Here is a 26,229-nt window from a genome sequence, read left to right as displayed (position 1 = left end):
GCCGCTCTCCACCGTGGCAGAACCGCCAGAGAGGAGGAGGTGTGACAATCACACAGGCCCAAGGCAAGTGGTGACCAGCTCCAAAGGACGTAAGCTGTCCTTTATTCCTGTGTCACCTCACTCAGGTGCACCGGCCCTCCGCAGGGCTGCTCCTGATTGGTTAATGACTTTCGATGCCCACGGTGAGTTCCCCTCTGCTCTCTCCAACCCAAATGAGGACAGAATGGACAGTGCTAGGACGGGCACTGGCACCAGGCCCTCGGATGACCGCTGGGTCTTTCCACTGTGGATGCTCTGAGGGGAGGAGGGACCCTCTCAGGAGCAAGGTGCTCAGTGCTCACCTTGCCCTGGGCAGGGCGGGTGCTGACACCCACGCCCCAGCCTCACTGCCACCCAGACACATGACTGTGTGTGACAGCAGCAGGTCTCCTGCCCAACACCACCCCGAATGCCAAGCTGGCAGCAGGACAAAGTTGGTGCACTCAGCTTGTTGGACATGGGCTTCTCGTGCAAAGAGAAGCCCAGAGCAGCAGCAAGGCTGCCTGGCCCCACATCGGTCACCAGACCCAGGAGGAAGCACGATGTTTCGTATGCTCCCACGTCTGCCATGGGCTGTCACTCTTGCTTCCCAGTGGTTTACCAAGATTGTGGGAAGATTCCCGACCCACCTCGCCGCACCAGCTAATGACAGGTGGGGCACTTGCCGGCAGCCCTGAATGAGCAGTGATTTCCACCCGTCCCAAGAAGCTCAGGTTAATTATAGATCAAGCAGCAGTGGCACAGTGGGAACCAGTCACTTCCCACGCCTATGCATCTTCTTCCCTCTGACTGTCAGAATGGGGGCACGTGAAGAGCAGCCAGCATCACAGGGGAGTGGAGGTCCTATTGCAGCTGATCTTGGCAGACTGCAACCCTGAAGTCCAGGTCCTCCAGCCCATGCTCCGGTGTGGGAGCTTGTCTCCTCCGGGGGCTCGGTCAGCAGTGGGGACAGAGGAGGGCTGGGGTGGTGAGTCATTTCCTTCCCTCCTTCCTCCAGCAACACACGCTGGGGGGGGGGGGAGGGAGGGTCACTCACCAGCTTCCAGGCTACAAAAGGGAGGAACAAGATCTTTTCTGTACAGGGCTCTCAGAGGTCCGAGCACCTCATTCACCAAGCACCCATGTACCGGAGCACAGCTGGGCCGAACCACACCCGTTCCCTGGCCTTTCTGCATTCTGGATTGCAGAAGCGGACCCCATCCGGCTGCTGGAATCTCAGCTTTTTTATTTTCAAAATGCAGAACATGGGGGACAAAGAAACAAGGTGGAGTGTGACGCGAATCCCTGGTATATGCGTTCCTTAGCGCCTCCAGCATCAGGGACAGCCCACCTCTGGTCAGGACCCTGGTCCCCAGTCTGGTGGATGGGAAGGTTCTGACAAATCAGTTCCTTGGCGAGTTTCCTCTGTAAGCCTTGTGCTTGTTTTACTTCCCAATCCTTACTGGTTTTTCCTCTTTGACTTCCGTTAAGGTTCTGCTCGATGCCCCCAACATGTCCCTTTCTGCCTGTGCTCTGCTCTGAGGGACGGACCTGTAACCAGCTGGCGACTTCCCCCAGGTTGAGTTTCTTCATTTAAAAACTGACAGGTTGGCGGCACCGGGAAGGCCCCTTCCAGCACTAATAGTCTATAATTTCAGCCACTCCCTTGACTGTTGACCTTGGCTAACATGCATTTTGTCTCAGAGCTGCCCCTGAAATAAAATACCTCTAGGCAGATGGTTATGCTGCTCCCGCCTCTCCACTCCCTGGCTCTTCCCACAGCTGCCCACGGTGAGCCTCCCAATCTGTTAGGACAGCAGGGATCTTTAAATAAAAAAAAATCTGTCCACTCTTATTCCCCAGATTACCAAAGAGAATCAAGAGGTTCTGCTTTAGTGCAAAAAAAAAAAATAACTCGTGTGTTCAGGCAGGGGGAAGGAAACAACCTTCTCTGGCTTCTCCGGGGGCTGTACGACCTTCTCTGGTTTTCCTGGGGACTGTACTTGTCCATGGCTCAGATCAGACCCAGGTCCCACGACCACTGAGGTGAGGAGTACGGCTATCAGGAGGAGGCGTGGTCTCAAGGATCGACAGGCGGGCAATTTCGTTTTTCTTCATTGCTCAGATGCTATGTGTTCGCCACCCGACAGCCCCTGCTAAAGCACGTACTGATCAGAGGGGTGCTCCCCACGCACCCACCTCTCCAGCAGCTGTCAAGGACTGTCCCTGTGGGGACCTCACCAGGTGAAGTGCTCATCTTCGTAAAGCATGCACTTTGCTCGAATAACAGAGCATTACGTAAGCACGTTGTACTTTTTGTAGTGGGGGAAAAAAATCCCACCGAGTTCCGTCACAGGCGTACCACCTTCTGACCGGAGGCATCCTTCTGAACTTATGGGTCCCGGAGACTGTTCTCCAGATGTGGACCCACAGCCGGGGAGAAGCCCGTAATTCACGGTGATAGCCCCCAGTCACTGCAGGACCACACCACACCTCAGCTGTTTATTTCTTCGGGCTACTCTGAAACACATGCCGACACACAGCCCGTCTCGATGAAACCGATTTCTCCACAGGTCCAGCAGGAGCTGCCCGCTATGGGACCAGGGCCGTCCCAAGGACCCACTCTGGTTCCGTCATTTTCCTGACTGTCACGTGGAGAATCTCCTAAACACAGCAGCTAGAGCCTTACTTACTATTTGCAGCAGCTGCCACACTCTGATTTAGAACAGCCCCCCAGCCTCCCCCAAAAGAGGGAACCCATATGCCTCCACACCTAAAATAGTTTTAGAATTCATAGGCAAACCACTGGTTCAGAAGATGGTGTCTAAAAACATCTGAAAAACCCTGGTCAACCACCTGTACTCTTAGGACTCAGCTCCAACGGCACGTGAGACAAATTCAAATACAGGCAGACCTCAAGGGGCTGTGGGTTGGGTCCCAGCCCGCTGCAATAAAGTGAGTCGATGTCTTTCTGCTGGCGGAGGGTCTGGTCCTCAATTGGTAAAAGAAATGCGATGCTGTAAAGCACAGTAAAAGGAGGTCTGTCTACATGTCCTAGTTTTATGCCAGTGTTGGATCACCCCAAAGTCTGGCTTACAATTAGGGTATAAAAGGAGTGAGAATGGAAACTATTTTGCAGAGACGTCTACCTACGTCATAGTTACAACACTGTACTTTTAAAAAATGATTTTGCATACTAATTGGGCCATGCTAATTTTGCATACTAATTGAAGTGTGTGCTTCAGGGGCAGGCGAGAGAGTGTTTCTGGCGGGAAGCTACACATCACATAGGGGGCACTGGGTGGGACCTTAGAGGAACCTGGGGGAAGGTTAGTGCCATTATATTTATTTTATTTTATTTATTTATTTTTAGAGAGAGGGGAAGGGAAGGAGAAAGAGTGGGAGAGAAACATCAATGTGTGGTTGCTTCTCATGTGTCCCCAATGGGGACCTGGCCTGCAACCCAGGCATGTGCCCTGACTGGGAATCGAACCAGCAACCCTCTGCTTCAGAGGCCTGTGCTCCATCCACTGAGCTACACCAGCCAGGGCAGTGCCATTATATTTAGAGAGGAGAGAAGCCAGGATTTCAATGGCCAGGAAAAACAGCGTAATCTCTATGCAGAAATGCAGGCCAAAGTTCAAACCTAGTGGGGCTGTGAGGTTTTACTTATTACAGAGTCCTTTTCTTGCTGCTTTTTAATAGGCACTGTCATTGTTCTCTGCAGACAAAATGAGAGCTGAGCCTAAGGAGAAAGTGGTCAGTCGAGTTCTGAGCGGTATGAATGAACCCAGTTGGGCTCCTTGGGTGCCTGGCTCTGACTTCTGCAGCTGCTGGGCCAGCGCAAGTGTGGAGGCCAAGGGCAGAGTCCCAGTGCGGAGTCCCCACGAGTCAAAGGTTATCTCTTGTGTCTGACTATCCTCCAGCTTGTGGTAAGGTAGAGCAAATGGGATTTTCTTTCAGTCAGAAAACTTGGACTCTTTTTAAAAAATGAGGATAAGAGATTGTAGAGCTAGAAATGGCTATATAGATGTAGCCATTTGGTCAGTATTTCCTGCGCATCTACTAAGTTACTAACTAAATGAAAGGCCCCAGGAACAGAGCAGATGGCGAAAACCTCGCCCAAGCCCCTCGGCTCCTTCAATCCTTCAATCCCCTCCCGTTAAAGGTGAGAAAACGACAGCCATCTGCGTGGCACCTTGCCACATTCACACAGGAAGTAGCAGTCTTGCAGGTTTCTGCCTCCCCTTTCGCCACCCCAGGAGGCAGGAAGGGTTGGGGCTAGCCTCACGTGTGTAACTTTTTCCTCCAAAGGAAAATTGTGCAACCTCCTGTTTGGTCCCAGAGTCTTAACAGTCTCAACTCTGAACAGTGAAAACAAGAGCAACAAAACATTCCTTCAAAAGGAATTCTTGCTCTTTCAAGAAGGTAAACGTGGTCTGAAAATGGAAGCATGTTATTAGCATTTTACAACTGGGTGGAAAATGTGGCGTTTGTGTGGAGTCTCTCCGGACCACTTAATCATCCCAACAAACAATCATCTAGACACGAATGCGATTTCCATGCAAAAGAGACACACTGTCTCGGTTTGGAAAAAAGGCTCACGGAAAACATCCCGTGCCCACAGCCCAAGTATGCTTCAGGAATCCCGATCTCCCACTCCCTGTTACAACACGACCACTACGGGGCTCCTTCCAAAACTGACAGTAAAATTAAAAGCTGGCTCAGGGCACTTTTACACACTGTTGATGGAAGCGTAAACTGACATTTTTAGAGGATAATTTGGTAACAGCTACTTAAAATGCATATATATTTTGACACATCAATTCTTACCTCTAAGAATTTATCTTCCAGATATGTCCACAAAATTATTTCACAGTATGGCATAGGATCTTACTGTAGATGTGTAATAAAATAACCTAAACATGCATTGATTAAAAGGGTTTAACCAATTCATACAAAAGACTATGTAGGCAGCATGATAAAAAAAAATCAGCTAGATCTAGAGGCTGTGATTTAAAAGGCTTTAAAATATATTGAGAAAAAATGCACAGAAAAGAAGTTTATGGTATTTAAAAGATGGATACAAATTTCTGAGGCGCTACAGAAAAGACGTCCGAAGCGGTGGTGGGAGCCGGTGCGAGGTGGTGGGAGCCTCTGCCTCTCACACCTTACTCCGCTGTTTGAATGTTGACTACAGACCTGTGCTGACTTTACTGAAGTATCATACATATTTAAAATCCAGTTTGAATGGAATAGTTTTAACAACGTCAAAGCTTCACTTCGGTGACAGAGTCAGGGCTCAGGCCACAGATGATCTAAGCAATGAGTATTTAGACCTCCCAGAACAGAACCCATGACTCAATCTTCTGTGTTAGACCAAATCCCTCAGTTTCGGGTCAAGCACTTTAGCAAGCCAGAGAACACACTGCTTTTAGCTGGAGGGTTTTAGATGCCTTTTTCAAGAACCCCTCTAAAAAAACCACTGTTTCTTCTCAGAGTCTCAGGTGACGGCCTGAGGGGGGCACAAAGGCTCGGGGGAGGCCGGGCTGTCACTTATTTGGGTTCATGTCTGGTCTTCGTGGACTTATTGTCTCCCCCCTTGACAGGCCCTCCCACCGCCCCCCAACCTTCCTGGCTAGATCTGCCCTGTAGCACCCACGGCCATGTGACACCCCCACTCCTTCACCCCTTCATCTTCCTCACTGTCCACCTCTCCCCACTAGAATGGGGCTCCATGGAAGAAGGGACTGGACATTTTTTTGTCATTGCTGTATCTTCAACAGCTGACATTGTACCCGGCACGTAGTTCACATTCAACAAATACCTATCAAATCAATGACTGAACTAATGTACGTGTTTAAAAAACCTACCTGGCATTATTATTCAGAAAAACGAGCTACTGTCAAGATACATAATTCACTTTCTGTATCTCCAATTTGCTGGCTATACATATAAGAATACGAACGCTGCCCGGGTGCCTATCTTCACGTGGTCTCTACCTGTGCTCACTATACAGCTGGACCTTGTACCCAGTGTTTGTGCCAAGAGTTTCAGTTCAGCGAAGCCCTCACCCGCTGCATTATGGGAACCTGGCATCCGTAGATGCCGCTTCAGTGGCTGACCTGAATTTTGTTACCCTAAACCAAAAAGGAAAACCACCTCAATGGGACGTGAGGCTGGCGTAAGTAAAAGTAACCATTCAAAGCACAATGGCCTCCTGATGACGGTTTCATTCAGCGGATCGCTCTCCTCCGCACCCACCCGCCCATCCATTCACTACAGATCGGCTTCCCCTTGGCAGTGTTCATGGATCTGCCCGACACTTGCACTCTGTTCCTCCCACACGAGGCCAAAACAACTGCTGAGACGGGTTTTCCTTCCACGGAGCTGACTCACTGTGCAACTAACTGCCCACATGGACAAGTGGGATGACAGATGTGCTCTGAGGAGCATGAAACGTGATATCAGCAGAAAGACATAAAATTGATATTGGCACCAAAAATGATCTTTTGTAAACAAAATTTAGACAAATTTGTTTTTAAAATGCGACGGTTATAGATTATCATTGTTTGTTTTTCTTATAAAATGTAACGCTGGGTTTTTTTTTTTTTTTTTGGCCATAAAACCTGAATAGGAGAAATCTAACTTTAATAATGAATCCTCATGAGCTTCCGAGAAGTTTACACAAGCTCCTGTTATGATATGCCCTGGAATGACTTGGTCCCTGCCTCGCTCCAGCCGGCTTACACTGTGGATGCAAAAACTCAATGCGTTGTTTGTGTTAGTGAATTCCAACTGGCAAAATAAACACAAAGCCTAAAGGTGTATTATGTCGATATATAATATTAGAGGTAGACACTACATTCTGGTTTCAAGGAGCTTCGGTTTGAACTAATTCTCCCTCCCCTATTCTGAGCCACTGTCTCAGCTTTAGCACTAGATGACGAACAGTAGAAGAAGTCACGAAGGATGATATTCTGGCTACATGGTAAAAGTCAGTTAAGACTCATGAGACTGGGAGAGAGTTAATAACAGATCGCGAGCAAGCGGCCTTGGTTGATGATGAGAAACTAAGTGAAGAGTTTCTGATGTTTCGTGACTGGTGGTTCTAGATCTTCCTGAATTAATGTTTAAGAGATGTCAGGGACGGGGAGAGAGAGAGAAAGGCAAAGACAGGATTGAGCCCCTCTTGGGTCTCTTGCTATTTCAAAGCACGGTTCTGGGTACAGGCCCGTGCATAGGAGTGGCAGTGGAAATGGTTTGCTCTAAGAGTCTGAAACAGGATGTATACCTTCTTGTGTGTATCTGAAGTGCATTTCCACGGAAAAACTGGATCATGACACAGGAATAACCATAAAAGTGTGACCATTTTAATTGAAAAACTGTCTGGGTTCGGTGTGATCATTATACTCATCAGCCCCCAGAGGCTCCCTTTGTCCTACCTCCACAGACTGGTTTCTCAAACAATCCAGCCTCCGCTCCCACCAGCTTCACGTCCGAGAGGGGCAGGCTGGTCTTACCTTCCTCCCAGGCGCACTAACCCTGAGCCTTGGTTCCTCTTTAGTGTCTCCTTAGCTTGCAAAGCCCATTCCCCCTCAGTTCTGACCACATTTCGCATGCAGACTGAGGTCCCGTCTTCTCAAAAAGCCTTCCTTGGACCCTCCACCTGCTCTCACTGATTTCTCCTTCTTCCAGAAGGCTTTATAAGCACCCAGGTCCTGGGCAGTCCAATTTCCTAGCTTATTCCATCCACTTGTGTGTCACGCGTTTTAACCTTATCTTCCCAGATAGACTTCAGAGCTCCGAGAGCAAACATCATGATTTGCTGGGTGCGAGAAGCAAAGTCCTAAGGCAATTAAGCCCAGTTCTACCCAACACCAGCCGGCTGGTGGCTGACGGAGGGCGCCACCGTAGCCTGCTCCCTCACAACGGGTCCCAATCCCAGGAGAGCGAGTCTGGGCTGACCAGCACAGAGACTCGTGTTTCCTGGCCCAGCCCTCAGCAGAATAATCTGCCTCGTGGAATGTTTGCACAATGGGATGGGAAGAGGAAAAAGATAGAAGCCCAGGAAAGTCTGCAGAAAAAGAAAATCCTATTTGGTCACATCCCACCCGAATCAAGGCTAAGACATTTCCTGTTTTTAAGTTAGAGCTATCAGAATTTTCCCATCAGCACACACCACAGACTGACTTATTACATACGTTTTTGTCTTAGCGGTACTCCTCTTTTAGATAGAAAAGTGTGGGTGACAGTATATTTCCCGTGGAAAATTGCCTACTGAGAAGAAATACTTCCACAGGAGGGAGAGAGGAAGTCGTGTTAGCACACGTCGAAACCTAACATGCTGTGGCCGAGTCCCAGAGCAAGGCAGGAGAGAGAGGGCACACACCTACGAATGTTGAAAGAGTGAAAATAGAAAAACAAGAGTTTCTTTTCGGAAATATACCCAGTCGGGACATACCCACACATTACACCCTGGAGCTTTATCCAGAAGGTGGAATGGCTGGTAGCCTAAGGAAGCCCGCATGCTTTTAATTCAACAAACATTTATGTAAACACCGAGTCTGGCCATGTACACACGTATGTGTATGTATGTGTGTGTGCGCATATGCGCACATGAGAGAGCATGAGATGGGGACAGCACTAGTGGAAGGAGGAAGAAAGAGGGAGAAATGCAGAGGTTGGCTAGAGAGAGAAGACTTGCGGTTAGCATGAATCCAACCCCCTGAGAATTCATCCTGAGGGCAGAAATGGAGAGCAGACTGATGTATAGATGGCTTATTACCCACAGAATCAGGGGTCTTCCCACATGCTTTCAGCTTCTGCCTCCTCTGCCTCATCGCCACATGCGCACATTGTGTAGAAGAGGAGAACTCAGTCTAGGACGAGGCCCCTTGTTGCGTATCCACCAGGGAATAAGGTCAACGACTCCTTGGCAGAGTCTACTTCATGGGGACAGCAGGGCCCAGAAAGCAGGGCTGCTCAGCCCTTCCAAATCCTGCCAGTTAACCCCGGCCTGGCCTTACGGACATAGGAGAGTCTCAGCCTCCCTGTCAAGGTCAAGTCTGTTACCTCCATCGCTGCAGGTCCTGGAGTCCGAGGCCAGGCTGTCCGTGGAGCCCGTGGTGAAGCTGACGTGGGCGCTGCGGAAGGTTGGGCTGAGGCTGTCTGCAGAGCCCTGGCTCACTCTCTCCAAATCAGAGCTGCTCTTGTTCATTTTTAAAAGGTGCCTGAAAAATTTGGAACAAACAATGAAACGGATTAATTTGTCTTCTACTCTAAAACCAGGCCTACTGACCATGAACCTATTATGCTCTTGAAATCTGACCAATGCCAGCAAGTTTTGCAAACATGATTTTCGGAAGAGCAGGTGCTCTTACGAAACCTTATGAACATAAATGGTAGGAGACTTCTTGGGTGTGGTTAAGAGAAGTGAGTCTATTAAATTTAGACAAATGACAAAAATCACGATTTGAGAGCAACTGTCTTCATATTCTGACACTGTCTGCTACTATGTCCTGTGTGACATCTCTACAAAGATTTGACTGAATATTATCATACAAGCCAATGTATAGAGATAAACAGAGACTGAGTAGCTTTTGCAAGATCACAAAACAAGTGAACTGCAAATCAAGACTAAAAACACGGGATTTCTTTTTAGCCTGGTAGTCTCTTGATGTTGCTTCAAAGAGTCTCGGTGGTTCCTTGGAATTAAGAGAAAGTTTATTTAAATTTTAACCAGACTTCTAGTGCAATGTTCAGCTCCAACCATGTTAACATAACACTTGCTCCAGAACTATGGAATAAATTTGCCCTTGGGCTTCCTATGAAATCTTTATACTGCACCTCTAGGACAGCACTACTAACACATCAGGGAGGAATACCAAGTTCAAGAACAAAAAACTTTGGGTTGGTGAACATAGTTCCATCATGAGGTAGAGCATTTAGCTTATTGATTTCTCCATCCCCCCCTTCCACAAACTACATGAATATTCACCCTGCCCTGACATTTCCATCACACAGCGAGACACACCACAATCAATCCAGTTCTTTCCCTGTTGGTGGTAACCCAGATTTGTCTGAACTGACATTTCCTGAGGACATTCTTGTTCCCCTGACCACCGATCTATATTCCTATATCTGCTGCAGGAAATAGACAACACAGTATTGATTTGGCATCAGAACTGCCTTATTTAATGCACATGACCTTACAGCCAAGAATGCATCGATTGTTCCTTGTGCTGTACTGGTCTTCAGTCATTGGAATCCCTTGTTCATTAACAGACACGTTTAGAGAAAGTTTGTTTGCTACCATGAAAAGTGCTTTCTGGAAACACATCTCCCTCTCTCCATCTCCCACCCTTGGAACCACCATGAAAAATGTTTCGAAGCTGTTAAATGGAAGTGTGACCGTGATGACAATATTACAATTAACAGTATTTCTGTATTTCACTGTCACGGCAGGGATCTTGGAAATATCAAACCCTTAGGAAGGGCTATGGCAAAATACAATCATAGGAGTTTTATAAAATGTTTTTATCCTCACCAGATCCATCAGTAATGGCTTCTCAGATGAAGCTCAAATCTGAAGCTGTGAATAGCGACCACCCCTCAGTCTGGGAGAGAAACCAGCTCCAAGACAACCCAGCTGCTCAGCCCGCTCCCGAGTGCTTTTTGTTGTCTCTTGAGTCTTCAAGGCCCAGAAAATTGCCAAGGGGGAAATTCCAGCCCCATCACTGCTTAGCTGGCCCAGCTCCCCATTCCACACACTTAGAAAAACACTCAACATATATAAATAGACAAAACTTTAACACACAAATGTGCATATGAGTATACACACGTACACAATTATTTACAGTAACAGCAAATTACTAAAAGAAAGAAAAGTTCTCAGGGGCCAGAGGCAAAGAGGGAACTCGATACAGAGCATTACAAGATTGGCTTCAACACAGAGACATGCTTGCTGCAGGTTCGGGTAGACGCTCTTTACGGGTTAAGGAAGGGTTTCTCTTCCAAGTTTTCGAAATGTTTTCTATTCTTATGTCATCTACAGTTATTGAATTTGATAAAATGTTTTTCTTCCTACATCTACACAAAAATCATTGTTTTCCTCCTTTATTCTGTTACTGTGATGAGCTCCATAATAACTTGCGCACTTTGCATAAATTTCATTTACTACCCATGGCTGGATTCAGTTTCACTAATGTTTAACTTCGGACCATTACACTGACATTCAAATGTGAGGTTAGCCCAGAATTGTCCTTTCTTGCACTGTTCTTGTCTTGTTTGGGCATAAAGGTTAAATCAGACTCCTGAAATGAATTGGGTAACTTATTCTCTTTTTCAATGATCTTAGGCAGTTTGTGTAAGAGGGATTATGTTTCCTTGGAAGATGACTAAAATTTGTCCGTGAAACCTTCTAGATCGGACTGCAGTGTAAGCGAGGCCAGTGAACATTCATTTCTGATATACCTGGGATCATGATTTGGGGGACAGAGACCTCTGTCTGCAGGAACTGGCGATGTGACGAGTGCAGAGTTTCCTCAGTGACAGGAGTGGGGACAAGTCAGTTCATGGCGGTCATAGACCAGCTATTAATAAATAATAGGACAGACAGGAATTTTTGATGGGAGAGAAAGCCCCAAGAGTTAAAATGTGTTAGGAGACAGTATCAGAGAAAATCTTGATGATCTTTGGGTAAAGATCATCTCTTAAAAGAGATTAAAAAAAATAGAACCGCAGGAAAAAAGATGATAAATAAGACTGCTTTAAAATGTAAAACTTCAGTCTGATAAAATAAGACACCATCAAGAAAGTGAAAAATTTAAACCTTGGATAGACAACCCACATATTTGCAGTATGTGCAAATATATTGCAACTGATAAAGTATTGATATCCAGAACACAAAAAATATATAACCAACAGATAAATAACCCCATTTAAAAATGGGGGGGGGCAATGGATATGAAAAGACAATTTACAGATAAAAAATATGAGAAGTCAACCGACACATGAAAAGATGATCAAACTTAGTAGTCATGAGATTAGAAATAAAAGAAGGTTTCATTCACACCTGTCAGAGCAGCCTGGCAACATCAGAATCAGGTATTGCTAAGGATGACAGGAAGTGGGACCCCCCGGGCCCTGTTTGGGGAGTCGAGAGTGATATGCACACACATATACTCTGAACAACACTCTGATGAATCTTGCAGACCTGAATAGGAATGTTCCTATAATGAACATTCTATACCTTTTTAGATATAGATCTTTGAGCAATGATGTTCAAATGACCAGTAGTAAATGAATGTCGAACTGAACTCAGTGAGTTGTAGCAGTTTCCTGACAAGCAGTTTATTTACTTTTAAATAGGACAGACCAGAAAACATAAAAATATATAGTCAGGATTTACAAAATTTTGTTTTGTAAAACTTTTGTTGCAAGAGTGTGTGGGATGGATCACAATATTAATATATTGCTTTTGTGGGTTTGGGTTTAAATCAGGTTAAAAACCATGGCTCTAGAATAGGGGTCAACAAACTTTTCCTTAATTTCCAGATGGCAAATATCTCAGGCTCATGGGCCACATGATCTCAGATGCAACTACTCACCCCCACTGCCATAGCAGGGAGGCAGCCACAGGTGATGTGTAAATGACTGGGCGTGTTTATAATAAAACTTGACTTATCAACAGACGGCTGGCCTGGGGGTGCTACATGTAAATAAAATGCAAGTCATAGATATAATTTAGCATTTTTTGGTAGTCAAACTATAGGTGAAATTACTTGATTCATATGTTTTATTTAACAAAATACATACAACTATCATTCCCACATGAAATGAACATAAAATTATTAATGAGATAGTTTACGTTCTTTTTGCCGCATTTTACACTTGTGGCCGCTGCACTGCACAGGGCAGAGCGAGAGATGCTCGCCGCGGACCAGGCTGCCAGTGTTCCTAACAGCAAAACCGAGATCATAGCAGTCCAATGTCCATTGTCACACGGAAATGGACACACTGGTAAGATCCTGTAATGGCGCATTATATAGCATTCAAAAGTAAATGCACTTGATTTTTATGTACCAATCTGAAAGTCACCCTTAAAATGAATATTACAAGTAGCTTTCAAAAGACTCAAGTACAGTATGCAAGTGGCATTAAGTACATATACCATTTATATACATTTTAAAACAATATTACATATTTTCTGTATATAATATGAATTATACTAAAGTGGAAATAATACTCATCAACTCTGGGTAGCAATAGGAAATTAAAATGGAAATTAGATAAGGAGGGATCTGCCATTGTACTTGTTTTATTTAAAAAATTTACAAATATGGCAGAATGTCAATACTTGAGAAATCTTAGGGAAATACGGGAACGTCAGTTCAATCATGTATGAACTTTATTGATGCTTGAAATACTGGATACACTGAAAATGAACATCTTTAGAAGGAAGAAAAATCACTAGGGCCTGCGTGGACCCAGGGACTGCCACGCTGTTCCCCTGCCGGCTGGCCTCTGAGGCACAGAGCTCGAGGGGTGGCCCAGTGGGATTTCCCTGAAGCCCCTCAGTGGGACAGGCAGGATCGGGGAGGGGTGACTCCCCACAGAACAGCCTTGCGGATGGGAAAGTTATTTCTCAGACCTGACAACCCTTCGGAGACTCTGGGGGGTTAATTTTCTGCATCTAGTCATTGTAAGGGAAAAGTCACAATTTGGGGGACCCGCCAAGTGAATGCAGACAAATTGAGAGTATTCCGATGCTTATATAATAAACTCTCTGCAGGCTGTGTGTGGGGGAGGGAGTGGGGAGGGAACTACCATTTCACGTCGTCATGGCTTCTGGGGACATTACTATTGTTTCTCTACTAGAAAAGGCTCAAGTATGTGCCCACCAGGTACCTGAAAACCAATAGGCATCTGGAATGCTCAGGTATAAATGGGGAGGGAGAGGGGTGACTCCCTTCCCTTAATAGCAAGATCTTGGGAGTGATGACTCTTTGGTGCAAGATGCAGCCGATAACTCCCACCCTGGAAATGGGTGTCATCTGAACCCTTAGAGGATTGCCACTTGAATTAGAGAATGAGCAGATGTGAAAATGAAAGGGGACGCGTGTCACCGCAGTCGTGATGACCGACCAGCACGTTTGTCTCTGTGTCTTCAGTCTACGTGTGCAACAGCTCTCTTAAAAATCCCCGGAAAGGGCTTCGCTGTCCAGAGGCGACTCTTCTGGGTCCTAACATATTCTTCTGCCACACCTGAGGCCAAAAGGCAACCCAAATACACACAACGGTGTATAACAAAATCATACTTATTTTTTTCAGGGCACTTTTCCCTCGTTAATGGCAGTTTATCTTACATAAAACTTGTGCAAGCCATCTATAAGAGGCAATCTTATGTCATGTCATTTAAGGAAGTGGTTTCAATGGGCCCAAACCACACGTCTTTCCTCTTTGGGTGGTGAGTAACAGTCTTATCGGGGCGGTGAGAACAGAGCCCCCCACAGATGTCTGTGCTCATGCACGGTGATAAATGACTCGTTCTTGCTCAGACTTCCTCTCCTGGCTCCCCCTGTGGATTAGCCACGGTCACAGGAGTAAGGTGACATCCACAGCCAGTGGCGTGGAGTCCTTACTTTGAGCCCTGCAGCTGCTGCCCGGTGTTTTCAGAATGGCTTTTCCCCCCATTGTCCTCGGAGAAAGAAAGCTTGCCAGCGTTCTGTCCATACTGCACGGGTAGAAAGCTAGAAAAAATAATCCGGGCGGAAGAGCCATCTGCCAGACTTCCTCCTTTGTAGGAACAAGCCTCTTCTAAAAATACCCCTGAGCTTTCAGAACCTCCAAAATTCTTAATGGACGCCAGGCCCCAGAGCGTGGCAGAAACTGTACGTCAAACCTCGCACGGCTGGCTGCTGAGACCCGCACCCAAGAAAGAGCGCATTTCCGAGTGGGACGACAGCAAGTGTTCATTTTCACTGCCCTCACTTGGGTTTAATCCATGGACACTTGGTTGAGCGCGTGTTGCCATAGGCAAATTCAAAGAATGCTAGTGTGCTGTTTTCGACTAACCTTCTACACCCAGTACACACTCACAGCACCAAGTCTTTGGACTGGTCAAGTTCACTGCTATGTTCAGCGACAACTCAGAGAAGAGCTCTGAGGTAGCTCTGACAGCATAAACAGGTTAGAAAATTCCATCGACAGTTTAACAGTTACCAAGGAGAAAACAGAATGGGTTTAGAAGCAGAGAGATCAAGTCATGCCTAAATCAAAGAAAGAGAACTTCTTACCATCCTAGACTCCAGCCCGTGGTGCCGTGCCTCTCAGCTGGGCCACCGAGAGCCCCATGACAGGCTGGGCCGCCACTGTAGGGTCCCGTGGGGCAGCCCTGAGGATGCGGGGCCAGCTTCAGGGGCGGCCGCGGTGCCTTGTCAGCCTGCTGTGAATCACCAGCTCAGTTCCTCTCTGACTTTTCTACAAAATGCACTTCCTGCAAAAGCACAGGAAAGCAGGGAGGCTCTGCCTCAGGGACCCGCTGCCTTCAATCTCCAATTGTCTTACTGGGCTCTATTTAGGAGCCATTCAAATATGCACAAAAATACTCTCAACTCCCCCCCATTTAGTCTCTACTTTTCAGCCACATACTGAGGTCAAAATCCTTACACGATTTAAGCTGAAACAGTGAGTTTCCTCGGCAAATCAGGGAACCCTGTTTTCAATGTATGTCTGTATTACCTGCAGCGTGTCTCCCATCCTGTCTATCCTGAAGACCATTTCCAGGTTCTTCAATGAGTGGACATTGACTACCTACTGTGCGCTGAGCACCATGTTAAGTGTTGGGGTACAGGGATGGGTAGAGCAGACGCCATCCCTTCTTATTTATCAGGCTCCGCGAAACAAGTGGACAGAGGGTTCAAGCCACATCTCCAGAAGAGATTTGCAGCCCCAGGGGTTGAACATCCTGATGCAAAGCCTTTCTAAAATACTGTTCTCGCGACGCTGGCTGACTCACAAGATCCCTCCCCAGAGCTCCTGCAAGTGTTCTCGACTTGGGCCACCACATTGGGTCAACTCAGGTCCTCCATGGTGACAAAAACACACGTTCCGAAATTCCTTTGACAATCTCCCTGTCAAATACCCCTCCCTCCACTGTTTATACATCACAACATGTGCCTAGATTTGTGGTTTGGGGGAAAAAACTGATCACCATTTTGGTTAATACACTGCTACCCCACCTCATGAAACCCTTCGCTCCAGCTAGGCTTGTCTCTCACTGTCCCCAGAGTACCCTGTGCTCTCCTTTCCTCACTTGGACTCACAGGAAACAATTCTCTGTCCCCTTCACACCGTCCCCATGCTCACAGCCAGCCTCAGTAGCACCTGCAAATCCCTCCCAAACCGCTTCAGTCTTCTGACTCGCCTGTCCCCACTGGAACTCGCCTTGAACCGTGCTGGGCACCCATCCCTGAGCACTGAGTTATAATCCTGGTTAGATTATTCTGTCTCATGGGAGCTGGGCTTGCTACTGCCCCCAAATTATAAACTGAGGAGCTGTGTCACAGTCAGGGTGTCCTGGAACACAGGGTAATTATCAAATGCTTCTGGATTACGTTTATCTGCCTCCATTTCAGTAACTTGGTGGCATGCAGGAGGGTAAATGTTTCCTTTAGGAAAAAATTTACACTTGCCCAGAAAAACTTGCAAAAGGCAGGAACAGCGAGCAAACAACCACGCTCAAGAAAGCTGGATGCAATAGCTGGATCCTTTTTGTACCTACAAAACACGACCGTCCCACCCGATCCTGAATTTGCACGAGGCTCGTAGTCTTTGTATTGTTGCTGCTGTTTTCTGGGACAGGAGATGAGAAAGGCAGAAAACTAAGCTGGAAAGTTTTTACGGCTTTTATCTTTGGCATCCTCAGATGAAAATGCTAAGGGAGTTATTTAGCAAGTGCCTGTGTGCCACCTGAAAGAACTACTGAGCCCAGTCTGCTCTGGGGGCTTGTTCCCATCAGCATGTTCAGGGCAGGAAGGCAGCTTCATTGCTGGTCATGTGACTTTACGGGGCAGGCCTGTTAATTTGCGTTTTACAGTTAATGCTCTAGTGACTGCAGGGCTCTGTAAGCTGAAAAACCCTTTGGTTCACCCTGAAGATGAACACGCTTTGCATTCAGTGGAAACCATTTAAAGATAGGACTAAGCCATACTTATTTTTAAAGATAGAAACACACATTCACATTTAGATTACTAGTGGGTTTTGGTCAAAGGTAAAAAGGCTTAAATCGGTCGAGTGGAAACATACAGGCATTTGCCTGCCTATTTGCAGATACACTTTGGCATTGAGAGATGCCAATATTTTTAAGAGATGACCTTTCCGGTCTCAGTAATTGCAAGTGGCTTGAGTCTGCATGGGTATGTGCTTTCCTAAAGCAGCTCCAGGCTGCCTGGGGCAGGACAGGGGACAGCACGTGTCTGGAGTTACCTGGCATGGCCAGGTTTCAGCTAAGGCTGAGGACAGGGACAGGCACTGCTGAGGCGCAGGGAACTCAACAGCAGGCCACTGACACTTTCATCTTGAACACAACAGCTTAAGACTCATGAGCCCCCAGCTCCTGCCCTGGAAACTCAAGGAGGAAGCTCTTACATCTGTTCACACAAGGGCAGATGGGAGAGGAGATGAAAAGAGAGAGATGCGTAACAAATGGAGGTAAAGATAGAGCAGCTGCAGTCTCAGAGGGGCACCTCCCACCAGCTGCCCAGCCCGCAGGCCAGTGCGGGGTGGGAGGACCCTCAGGAGCCTGGGGAGGAACCACCACGCAAGCCCTGGTCTAATGTCCCAGATGGACTTCAGAGTCACTCAGGAGACTGATGCATGTGGTGGGCAGGAGTGTGAACCCCAGGGCGTCGCTGCCTGGGGTTGGGTCCTGGCTCCACCAGTCCTGTGCCTTGCGGAAGGCTCTAAACCTCTCTCTGCTTCAGCTTCCCATCTATGAAATGGGCATGACAGTAATACTTATCTGATGGCGCTGATAGGAAGGTTCATTGAGTTAATATTTGACGAGTGCTACAAATAGCACCCAGTACATAGAAAGTGTTGTTATGTAGAAAAATGAATGTGGATAGCTGGACAGACAAACAGATGGTCGGGCATGGAGGTGGGGGGAGGAACAGAGACACAGAAAGGCAGAGACGGAGTGAGGACTTCAGCAGCCGCTGTGAACCCCAAATTCTCCTTGATGGTGGGAGAGAAGCGGAAAACAGCAGGTGGGCTGGAGGTCTCACTTTCCTGACACCTCTGCTTTTATTGTGTCTTTAAGGAGACTCGCTAAAGAACGGGATTTAACCATCACACGCACTGTTCTCCCATAACTAGGAAGAGTTGATTTGTCCATTAACTAGATCTCACTTTGAATCTACATATTCAAGAGTGAGATCATTTCTGGCGTAGCCCCAGGTTCAGCAGCTGACACATTCCATTATACAAAAATTTAGAAACAGAATAACCTCTTTTATTATATCAGCCTGCCTCCCCCTACAAAAACAGAACCTCCCATGATTCCTGCCTCCTTCACACCTCTCCCCACCCTTTCCGCCAACACCCAGAGGACTCTTCTGATTGACTAAACCAAAGCAGTAGCAGTGGGTATTCACCAGCTTGAGACCTGCTGCTGCTCCAGTCCTGACCTCTTCCTTTGGGATCCACCCACCAAGACGGTCTGTGCCTGACCAAAATCTGTTTGTTTCTAGACTATTGGTTTTGGCAACTGCATTTTTTTCAGAATTACCTCCCTCTCCCCTTTCCTTGATTCAGCAAATGCTTTAAGTCCCCCATGTTGACCCAGATCTTGAGTCCAGCTATTTGGCTTAAGAAACATGTGTTGACTTATATGAGGTTTCCTTTCTACGCTCCTGGCTTGGAAGAGTCAGGCTGCTTGCCACAGAGCTGTGAGGATGACCGGCTTCCCACTCCCACTCTGGTCCAGCGTGCTGCCCAGTAACGGTGGGGTTCCCGCACCCACACCCAGGTGCTCTTCAGCCCTCTCTCACCTGCCCCTCTACAGCTCCATCTCCCTTTCTTCAGCCTTGGCTGAGACCCCTCGACGTTAGGTAAGGGCTCTGGTCACCCGAATCCGCTGTGGGGTGGGGGTTCCCCACACCACCAATTCTTGGGCACCGGCTGGGTGTCTTACCATTAGACTCAATTCTGACATTGTCTACATGGAGAGAGCATTAGATCCCTCAGGTTAAGGGCTCAGTCCCATAAGACTCCCCTCCACTGCAGATGCCAAATGGAAGTCCAGGTTGTCACTTGTGCTTCTGATTGGCTACAGACTGGAGGTTCCAAGGGCCCCTCCTTGAGTTCGATTAATAATGTAAAACAACACTCCGAAATCAGAAAAATTACTTAAAAGGATAGAGCTCAGGCACAGCCGGAAGGAAGAGATGTACAGGGCAAGGCACAGGGCAAGGGTGTGGAACTTCTACGCCTTCCCCAGTGTGTCGCTCCCCACGCTGCCGTGTGCTCCCTGACCCGGAAATTCTCCAAACAGTGTCCTTGTGTGTTTTCACGGAGGCTTCCTCACATGGGCCTGATCCATCAAATCATGGACCACTGGCAACTGATTCAACCTCTGGTCCTTCTACCCTCCAGGAAGGTTGTGGAGTGGACTGAAAGTTCCAACCCTGTAATGGCGATGGTTGCCTTTCCTGGCAACCAGTACCATTTTTAGGTGAGTTCCAAAAATCACCTCATTCACATAATAAAATCACCTTTATGGCTCTTGGGAAATTCCAAGGTGTTTTAGGAGTTGTGTGGCAGAACCAGGGAGGAAGAACAAATATGCTTTCTTATTATAAGTCATAATGCACACGGGGTAACTCCGAACATTTCCATCCTCACTCTTGCACCAGGCAGTTCCGTGTTTCTCTGGGGAAAGGCACAGCCACGCAGCCCGGGGCCATAATTAGTTCACACTTCCTGCCTTCAGGGAGCCCTTGGGGCTTCCTAGCAATCCTTGAACTTGACTTCCCATTCTCCAAAGCAGTGATTCCAAACATTCATCACCTTTTCTTGGTATTCTTAATTCTTGCCTCTTTCAAGTAAGTCCTCTGTTCCTCCCTGACTCACGGTCTCTCTTCACGCTGTACTCACTATCAGTCATGCCTCAATTAACTACGCACTTTCAAGTTAATCTGCATCATTTTAAATGTTTCTCTTCGCCCCCATCTGGAAGACTCGGCTTTCCCAAATTTCCACTTCCAGGCACTCACAGTATATTCCCTTGGACACATACCCTGGGATTTATGTTAAACTATATATAGTGTTACTTTGTGTGGTTTACATTTCTATCAATTGCGTTGTGTTACAGATTTCGTTCTGTTTCTTTGTCATCATGTTTCTGTATATCCATCTAGTCCATGGGGCTGCTATTAAATATTTCACTTTATACTCACTACCTTCTACCTTTCTGTTTCCCTAGAGATGAAGACCTGGGTTCGCCCCCCTTATCTGCTCTAAACAGCCTTGGAATAATCTTCATTGCATATGCCCTCGCGTTGACCTGTGTGTGGATTTCTCTGAGGCACACACCCCGGAATGAAGATTGTGGGGGCATAAGGTAGTCTTACTCTTAATTACTGAGTAATTCACATTAGCTCTACCTACACTAAGTCCTTAGTGCTTAGTGGCTAAATGACTGTCAAGAACAAGAAAGCCTCAAACTCTGAGCTGTAAGAATGGATTTCATTACCTTTCTCTGCTTTTACAGGAAATGTGGACAAGCACAGAGAGTTGGGTAAGAGGCGGGACCCAGGGGCTGGATTGGGGAGTTGCCCCACCGACAGTGTCCCTGTGTCCAGGTGTGGGAGGGGACACGAACACAGAGAAGGCTTTCTGCGAGGTTCGGAGGAAGAGCACCAAGAACATGTAATAAATTGGGAATGTTTCTGTCCTGGTTTTGCCTAGTTCTCCTAGGGAGACCTGCTGTGTCCCAAGGTTGAACATTTCCATAAGAATGATGGCCTAACTTGTTACCTGTCGAGAAGACTTAAAAAAATGATGTGTACTGGAGATCATGAAAGCAGTCGTTTTGATTTTATTTTTCACATTTAAATGTATAATATTTAATTTCTATTTTCAAACTATTCCTCCAAAAGATTCTGACACACCTCCTGCACTGACCTCCTCACCCCCCCCCCCCCCCCCAGTTTGGGGCACAGAAAGTCAATGTTACAAGCCAAAGAGGGTGAGGCTTAGTGAACACACATTATTTACCAAGATTTAAGGACTGAAAAGGTAAAGGTAAGGTCCATACAGCAAAGTAACTCTTTAAATAATGGAAAATAGATTTAATGGTAACTGCTATTTACTAAAATGCTGAGTTCCAAAAATTCATGGGCTAGTCATAATTGCTCATTAAAATTCATGAAATCTTCATAATTACTCAGTCAGCGGAAACAAACGTTTTGGTGTTACCCTCTGATCTTTGAAGCTGTAATCAGAGAGGATGACCACCCTTTGCCAAACACTTTGCTGAGGGCCCCCTGGGCTGGACAGACCACAGGGTCCCTCCAGGGTATGGAACTGTTAGTTATCCACCACCAATGAGTTTGCATTACAGATGGTAAATTTTAGAGTCTAAAGCTGGATTGGCAAACAGCCAGCACCCCCCTCTGCTGCCCCCGTCCCGTAACCTGAAGACTGCTGACTGGTTGCAGCAAGCTGTCCTGTGGGCTGGGCCCACAGCCTCCCTGTCTCCCATGTGGACCCCCGAACTCCCACTCCAGGGGACCGGGACTGGTGTGGAGGATGCAGCCTCACTGCCCTTGTGGTTCAAAAAGGGCCCATCCCAAAATCTTCCTTCCTTCTCATCTGCACATATTTGTAAGACTTATTTCAGGGGCAAGCTCCTACGACCTATTTTCAAATTCCCCAAACTCTTCTCACCTTTCTTCCTGGTCTTCTGAGTCATGTGACTCAGGAACGTCAATGCATCTCAACTGTTCTTGTCTTCACCCAATGGAGGTGTGTCTGTGTTCACTTGACCATCCTTGTAGGGAGCTGTGCGGGGCTTTCCAACAGCCCAGCACCACACAGAGCTCACACCAGCAATCATCCATCTGCTTGGATCTCAGACTCTGGTTTTCATAGCGTGCGCATGAGTGGGCGTGAAATGGCTAAGAAACAAACTACCAGTGAAGTCAGAGGCATCACTCCAACAGTCGTTTATGGGAGTCGGCCTGTTTGAGGGGCACAAGGAGTAAGCTGCCTGGGGCGTTAGACAGAAGCCAACTGACACAGGGAACGTTACAGACTTGTACGGGAACTGCGAGCACCCGTATGCCCGGCATTGCTAGGGATCTGCCCCAAAGTAAAAAGAGAAATAACAAGCAGTTTTGGCACAGAGGATGAAGACTCTGATCTTAAAACCACCAGCTGCAGAAAGGGCTGCCGACGACTCTTTGCAGCCGGTCCACCAACCCTGACGGAAGGAAATGCGAACGAACCCTCCCAGGGGCACACCACGGTCCTGAAACAGCAGCGAGTTGTTTGCAACCCAAATCGAGCAGATTTCTCACCGTTGGTGAGTCCACACACCAAATGGAGGCTGACCGTTCCAGAAACAAAGTCCCTCCGATCACTTGAGGACAAAAGGGGCTTGATCATATGGCTCGGGTGTGTGTTTTCCAACCTGCCTTAGAAAACACGGAAAATCTATTTTCACGGAAGCAAAACCACACCCTAGAATTCCTTACAACTCATTGGTGGGGACAGGAGGGGGGCGGCAGTGGTAGCGGGCAGTGAAAGTCCTTAAGTGGTTACTACCTGAAAGGGACATTCTGGGACGAGAAAGGACAGGCTCCACATGCCTGCTCAACTTAAAAAAGAGAGAGAGAGAGAGAGACCAGTAGCAAAAGTGAAATGTACAACCACTGGGGACCAAATCCATGAAAGGATGTGTTGTGCCCACGTGGCATTTACCCACCCGAAGCACTAATAATTATTAACCTCAGCTTCTTTAACCAAAGGTGACCATGTTCTATTGAGTAAGTCTAGGAAGAGAATTACGATGGGGTGTCCAGTGAAAAACTGGTCGTTCACAGTGACCTCTTTTTTCTAATTCAACCATCCTTCGGTGAGTACCTACTATACCCCAGGCACTGTGCTAAGCTGACCTCTAGGAAAGTTCAAATGAAGAAAAGTGAAACACAGTCCCTGTGTAGGACACCAAGGAGTTGACACATGGATACAAACCTGTCTCCGACTTGATACAACAAGGCAGGCTTGTCAGCTGCCCAAACAGAGGCATGAGCGGTGAACAGAGCACGGGGGCAATTAGGAGAGCTGGTTTCAGGGAGAAACTGTGATACAAGTTTGTAAAGCTACTGTTCCTATCTTCAGCATTTCAAAGCATTCGAGTTAGGTGCTTTTGGAGCAACTGAAATAAATGGGAATGTTCTCTGTCTACAACGATTTAACAAATATTTTTTGAGCATCTCCTTTGTGCCCAGCAACCCAAGAGCAGATTATGAAATTATAGATGGCTAAACATGCTCTTTACCAAGAAGCATCTGGCATGATTTTCTTTAATAAATGGTTATCTATATGCCTGCACGAAGCATGATCTTGATCTTGGATCAGGTCAAAAGGCAGGACTACTCCTGGGCACCAAACTGAGCTTACCTTTGCATTACTGAATGCAGTTGCTATGATAACCAGTCTCTTTAGAGGGAATCAAAGCAGGGGTGAGCCACTGGTGGCCACACCACACATCTGCTGAGCTAATTATATCAACTCAACCCTCAGGGGCCTTAAGGGAAGCCACTGGCTTTTTTAGCACCTTACACAAAGTGTAACAGAACGTGGGCGATTAGTAGATATTGATGAATGAAAGAATCACTAATCCCTAACTTTAGCCATGGGCAATGTGCTTAAAAATGGAAAGAATGTCATAAATATTTTATATATACTACTATTCAACTCAGTGATTTTTTAAATTACAGAACAGAAAGTTAGGAATCAATTTGAATCCTCAGTGCTACGGCATCTTTAGACGTCCAGTGTTTTTAGGCTCTTTCCACAAGCTCCAGGGAAGAGGCCAAATAGTAATTGGCCCCTGGCATGGAACAGAACATCAGCTTTGCATTGTTGATACACGTGCTTTGTTCTGTTTGCCAAACTCCTTGTGTGGGGCTGCGGGGGAAGGACTCTCTCCCTGAAGTGTGCCCACTGCTCACTCTCTCCTGGACCGACTCATTTCAGTTTTGTCAAAAAGGCAAAACACAGTCAGAGATGGTTCTCTAAGTACATATAGTGCTTTCTAATACAAAGTGCGGTTTTCGAAATGCCACCTGGGAAATCCCAGAGGCATCAAAGGTGATGGGACTTCCTAGTAAACTGCTGCCGTCCCCCCGCCCCCACCCCACAGTCTACTGCAGCAGCAAGTGCAGCAGCATCTGGAGCTTTAACTGCATCGGATGCGGGGGCTGGTGGTCAATACCCATCTCACTCCCTCTGCTCCTACCCCCCAGAGCTCATGCTGAGACCCTGTTCAGGAGAGAGCCCGCCGGGAAGTCGGTCCAGAAGCAGTGGCCACACTTCTGGACAGAAAAGACCTGCATCTATGACACGGTCACCACCCGTTGCCAAGAGGCAGCGTGAGGGAGAGGGGGGCATCGAAGAGTGACCGAAAGCCTGAGGACAGACTCTGCTCCCCAGGGTCCCCGCAGAGGGACAATGTGGCTGAGTAGCAGGTGAAAATCACCACTAACACCAGTGACAACTGCAAAACAAAGTCATGCCTCACTTTCTCGGTGAAACTTCCCTTCCTCCCGATCAGTCTCGCAGGGACCAAAGACTGTTTGGAAACTGCAACCGTGTACACGTGTCTTATGTCTCATTCACCTGTCCTGCTCCTATCCCACCTCTGAGTCCGGGCCTTCCTTCCCAATTTGGGTTTCTTTGTGAGATGTTTGTCTGCACTAATCAGATGATTCTCCCACAGCAGACCTTGTCACTCAAAAGCCATTTAAAAACAGGTTTGCTTCTGGGAAGAAATAAGAGGCAGAAATGAATTTGATTCTTTCGCATTTTAATTACTTCCCCAGGCACTTCTGCTCTCACTGAATTGTGTTAGGTCTTGACCCTGACATTTAGACTAAGAGGTCCACACTCCTTTCCTGCAGGTTTTAGTTTCCTAAACAGCAGTCCTGGTCACTTCTCACCTTCTGACCCAGAGACTCAGCGGGCCCTGTCCGTCTAAGGAGGTATGGGCTGGTGTCTGCAGCAGGCTGCCTTGACAGCGGCAGGCAAGGACCCAGACTCTGCCTCACTGGGCCGGGTACAGGCTCCGACACCGCTGAAGCCAACACGCTGTCAGCCCATCCAACGGGCCTTGAGAAACTTTGTCCTACATGGCATCACAGCAAGAGGTTTCTCGGGAACCCTAATGGGAGTTTACAGAGAACAGTATCTCACGCAGACAGACAAGCGACTGCCAAACATTCAAAACAAGACCACAGGAAAGCCAAGTCATTCTCACCAGCCTTTTTTTTTCCTTCTAAGTCAAAGTCAGTGTTTTAAACCAGGACCCCAGGCAAACTAAAAATCATTCTCTGTTTGTATTCATAACAGCCCTAGAGAGCAGACACATCTATGTGAGGGCAGGTACAGCAACACCGTCCTGAATCAAACAACCTTTCCCCAGAGTTCTGGGAGAGCATAACACTCACACCGGATCCGTTACCTGTTCACAGGGGAGGCTGATCCCTCGAAATGGAACCCATTTAACAGGCGGCCTGAGTGAGGACATTAAATCAACCTTCTGGTTGCTCAAAGACCTTCCAACACTTTTCCACCTTGGAAAGTTTTCATAAGTAATCTAAACATACTTCTTAGGGACAGGTGCAGCCAATAAATGTAAGTAAGGATAAAAAGTTTTAGGTGAACTTTTAAAATCGTTACTCCAAATCTTTTTGGTAACTTGAAACTTCAGTTTTGTTAGGATAAAAGCTAGAGGATGAAAATTTATTAAATATCTAGATCATTTCCAATTAAAATAAAATACTGAAACATTAATTACTGAACATTGGGTTCCCCTCCCCCCCCCACATTTTTGGCTTCCTTTTACAGAGTATCTAAACATACTTGGGTCTATTAGTAAATATATTTGATGCCATACTGAGAAATTTTGTGAGGAAGTAC

The 26,229-nt window shown here is 47.0% G+C and overlaps 1 protein-coding gene across 1 annotated transcript in view; it reads right to left on the bottom strand.

Annotated features, from left to right (window-relative positions):
- PRAG1 (PEAK1 related, kinase-activating pseudokinase 1) overlaps positions 1-26,229 on the bottom strand; it is a 48,912-nt gene that overhangs the window by 10,362 nt on the left and 12,321 nt on the right. Inside the window, exon 4 of the mRNA XM_037128857.2 lies at positions 9,094-9,251. Within this exon, the coding sequence (XP_036984752.2) occupies positions 9,094-9,251 (158 nt within the window). The remainder of the gene's footprint in view (positions 1-9,093; positions 9,252-26,229) is intronic.

The sequence above is a fragment of the Artibeus jamaicensis genome, unplaced genomic scaffold (genome assembly GCF_021234435.1).
Source record: "Artibeus jamaicensis isolate MK-2021 breed Jamaican fruit bat unplaced genomic scaffold, CSHL_Jam_final scaffold_833, whole genome shotgun sequence".
Classification (NCBI taxonomy): Eukaryota; Metazoa; Chordata; class Mammalia; order Chiroptera; family Phyllostomidae; genus Artibeus; species Artibeus jamaicensis.
This window is presented reverse-complemented; position numbering and strand designations above follow the sequence as displayed.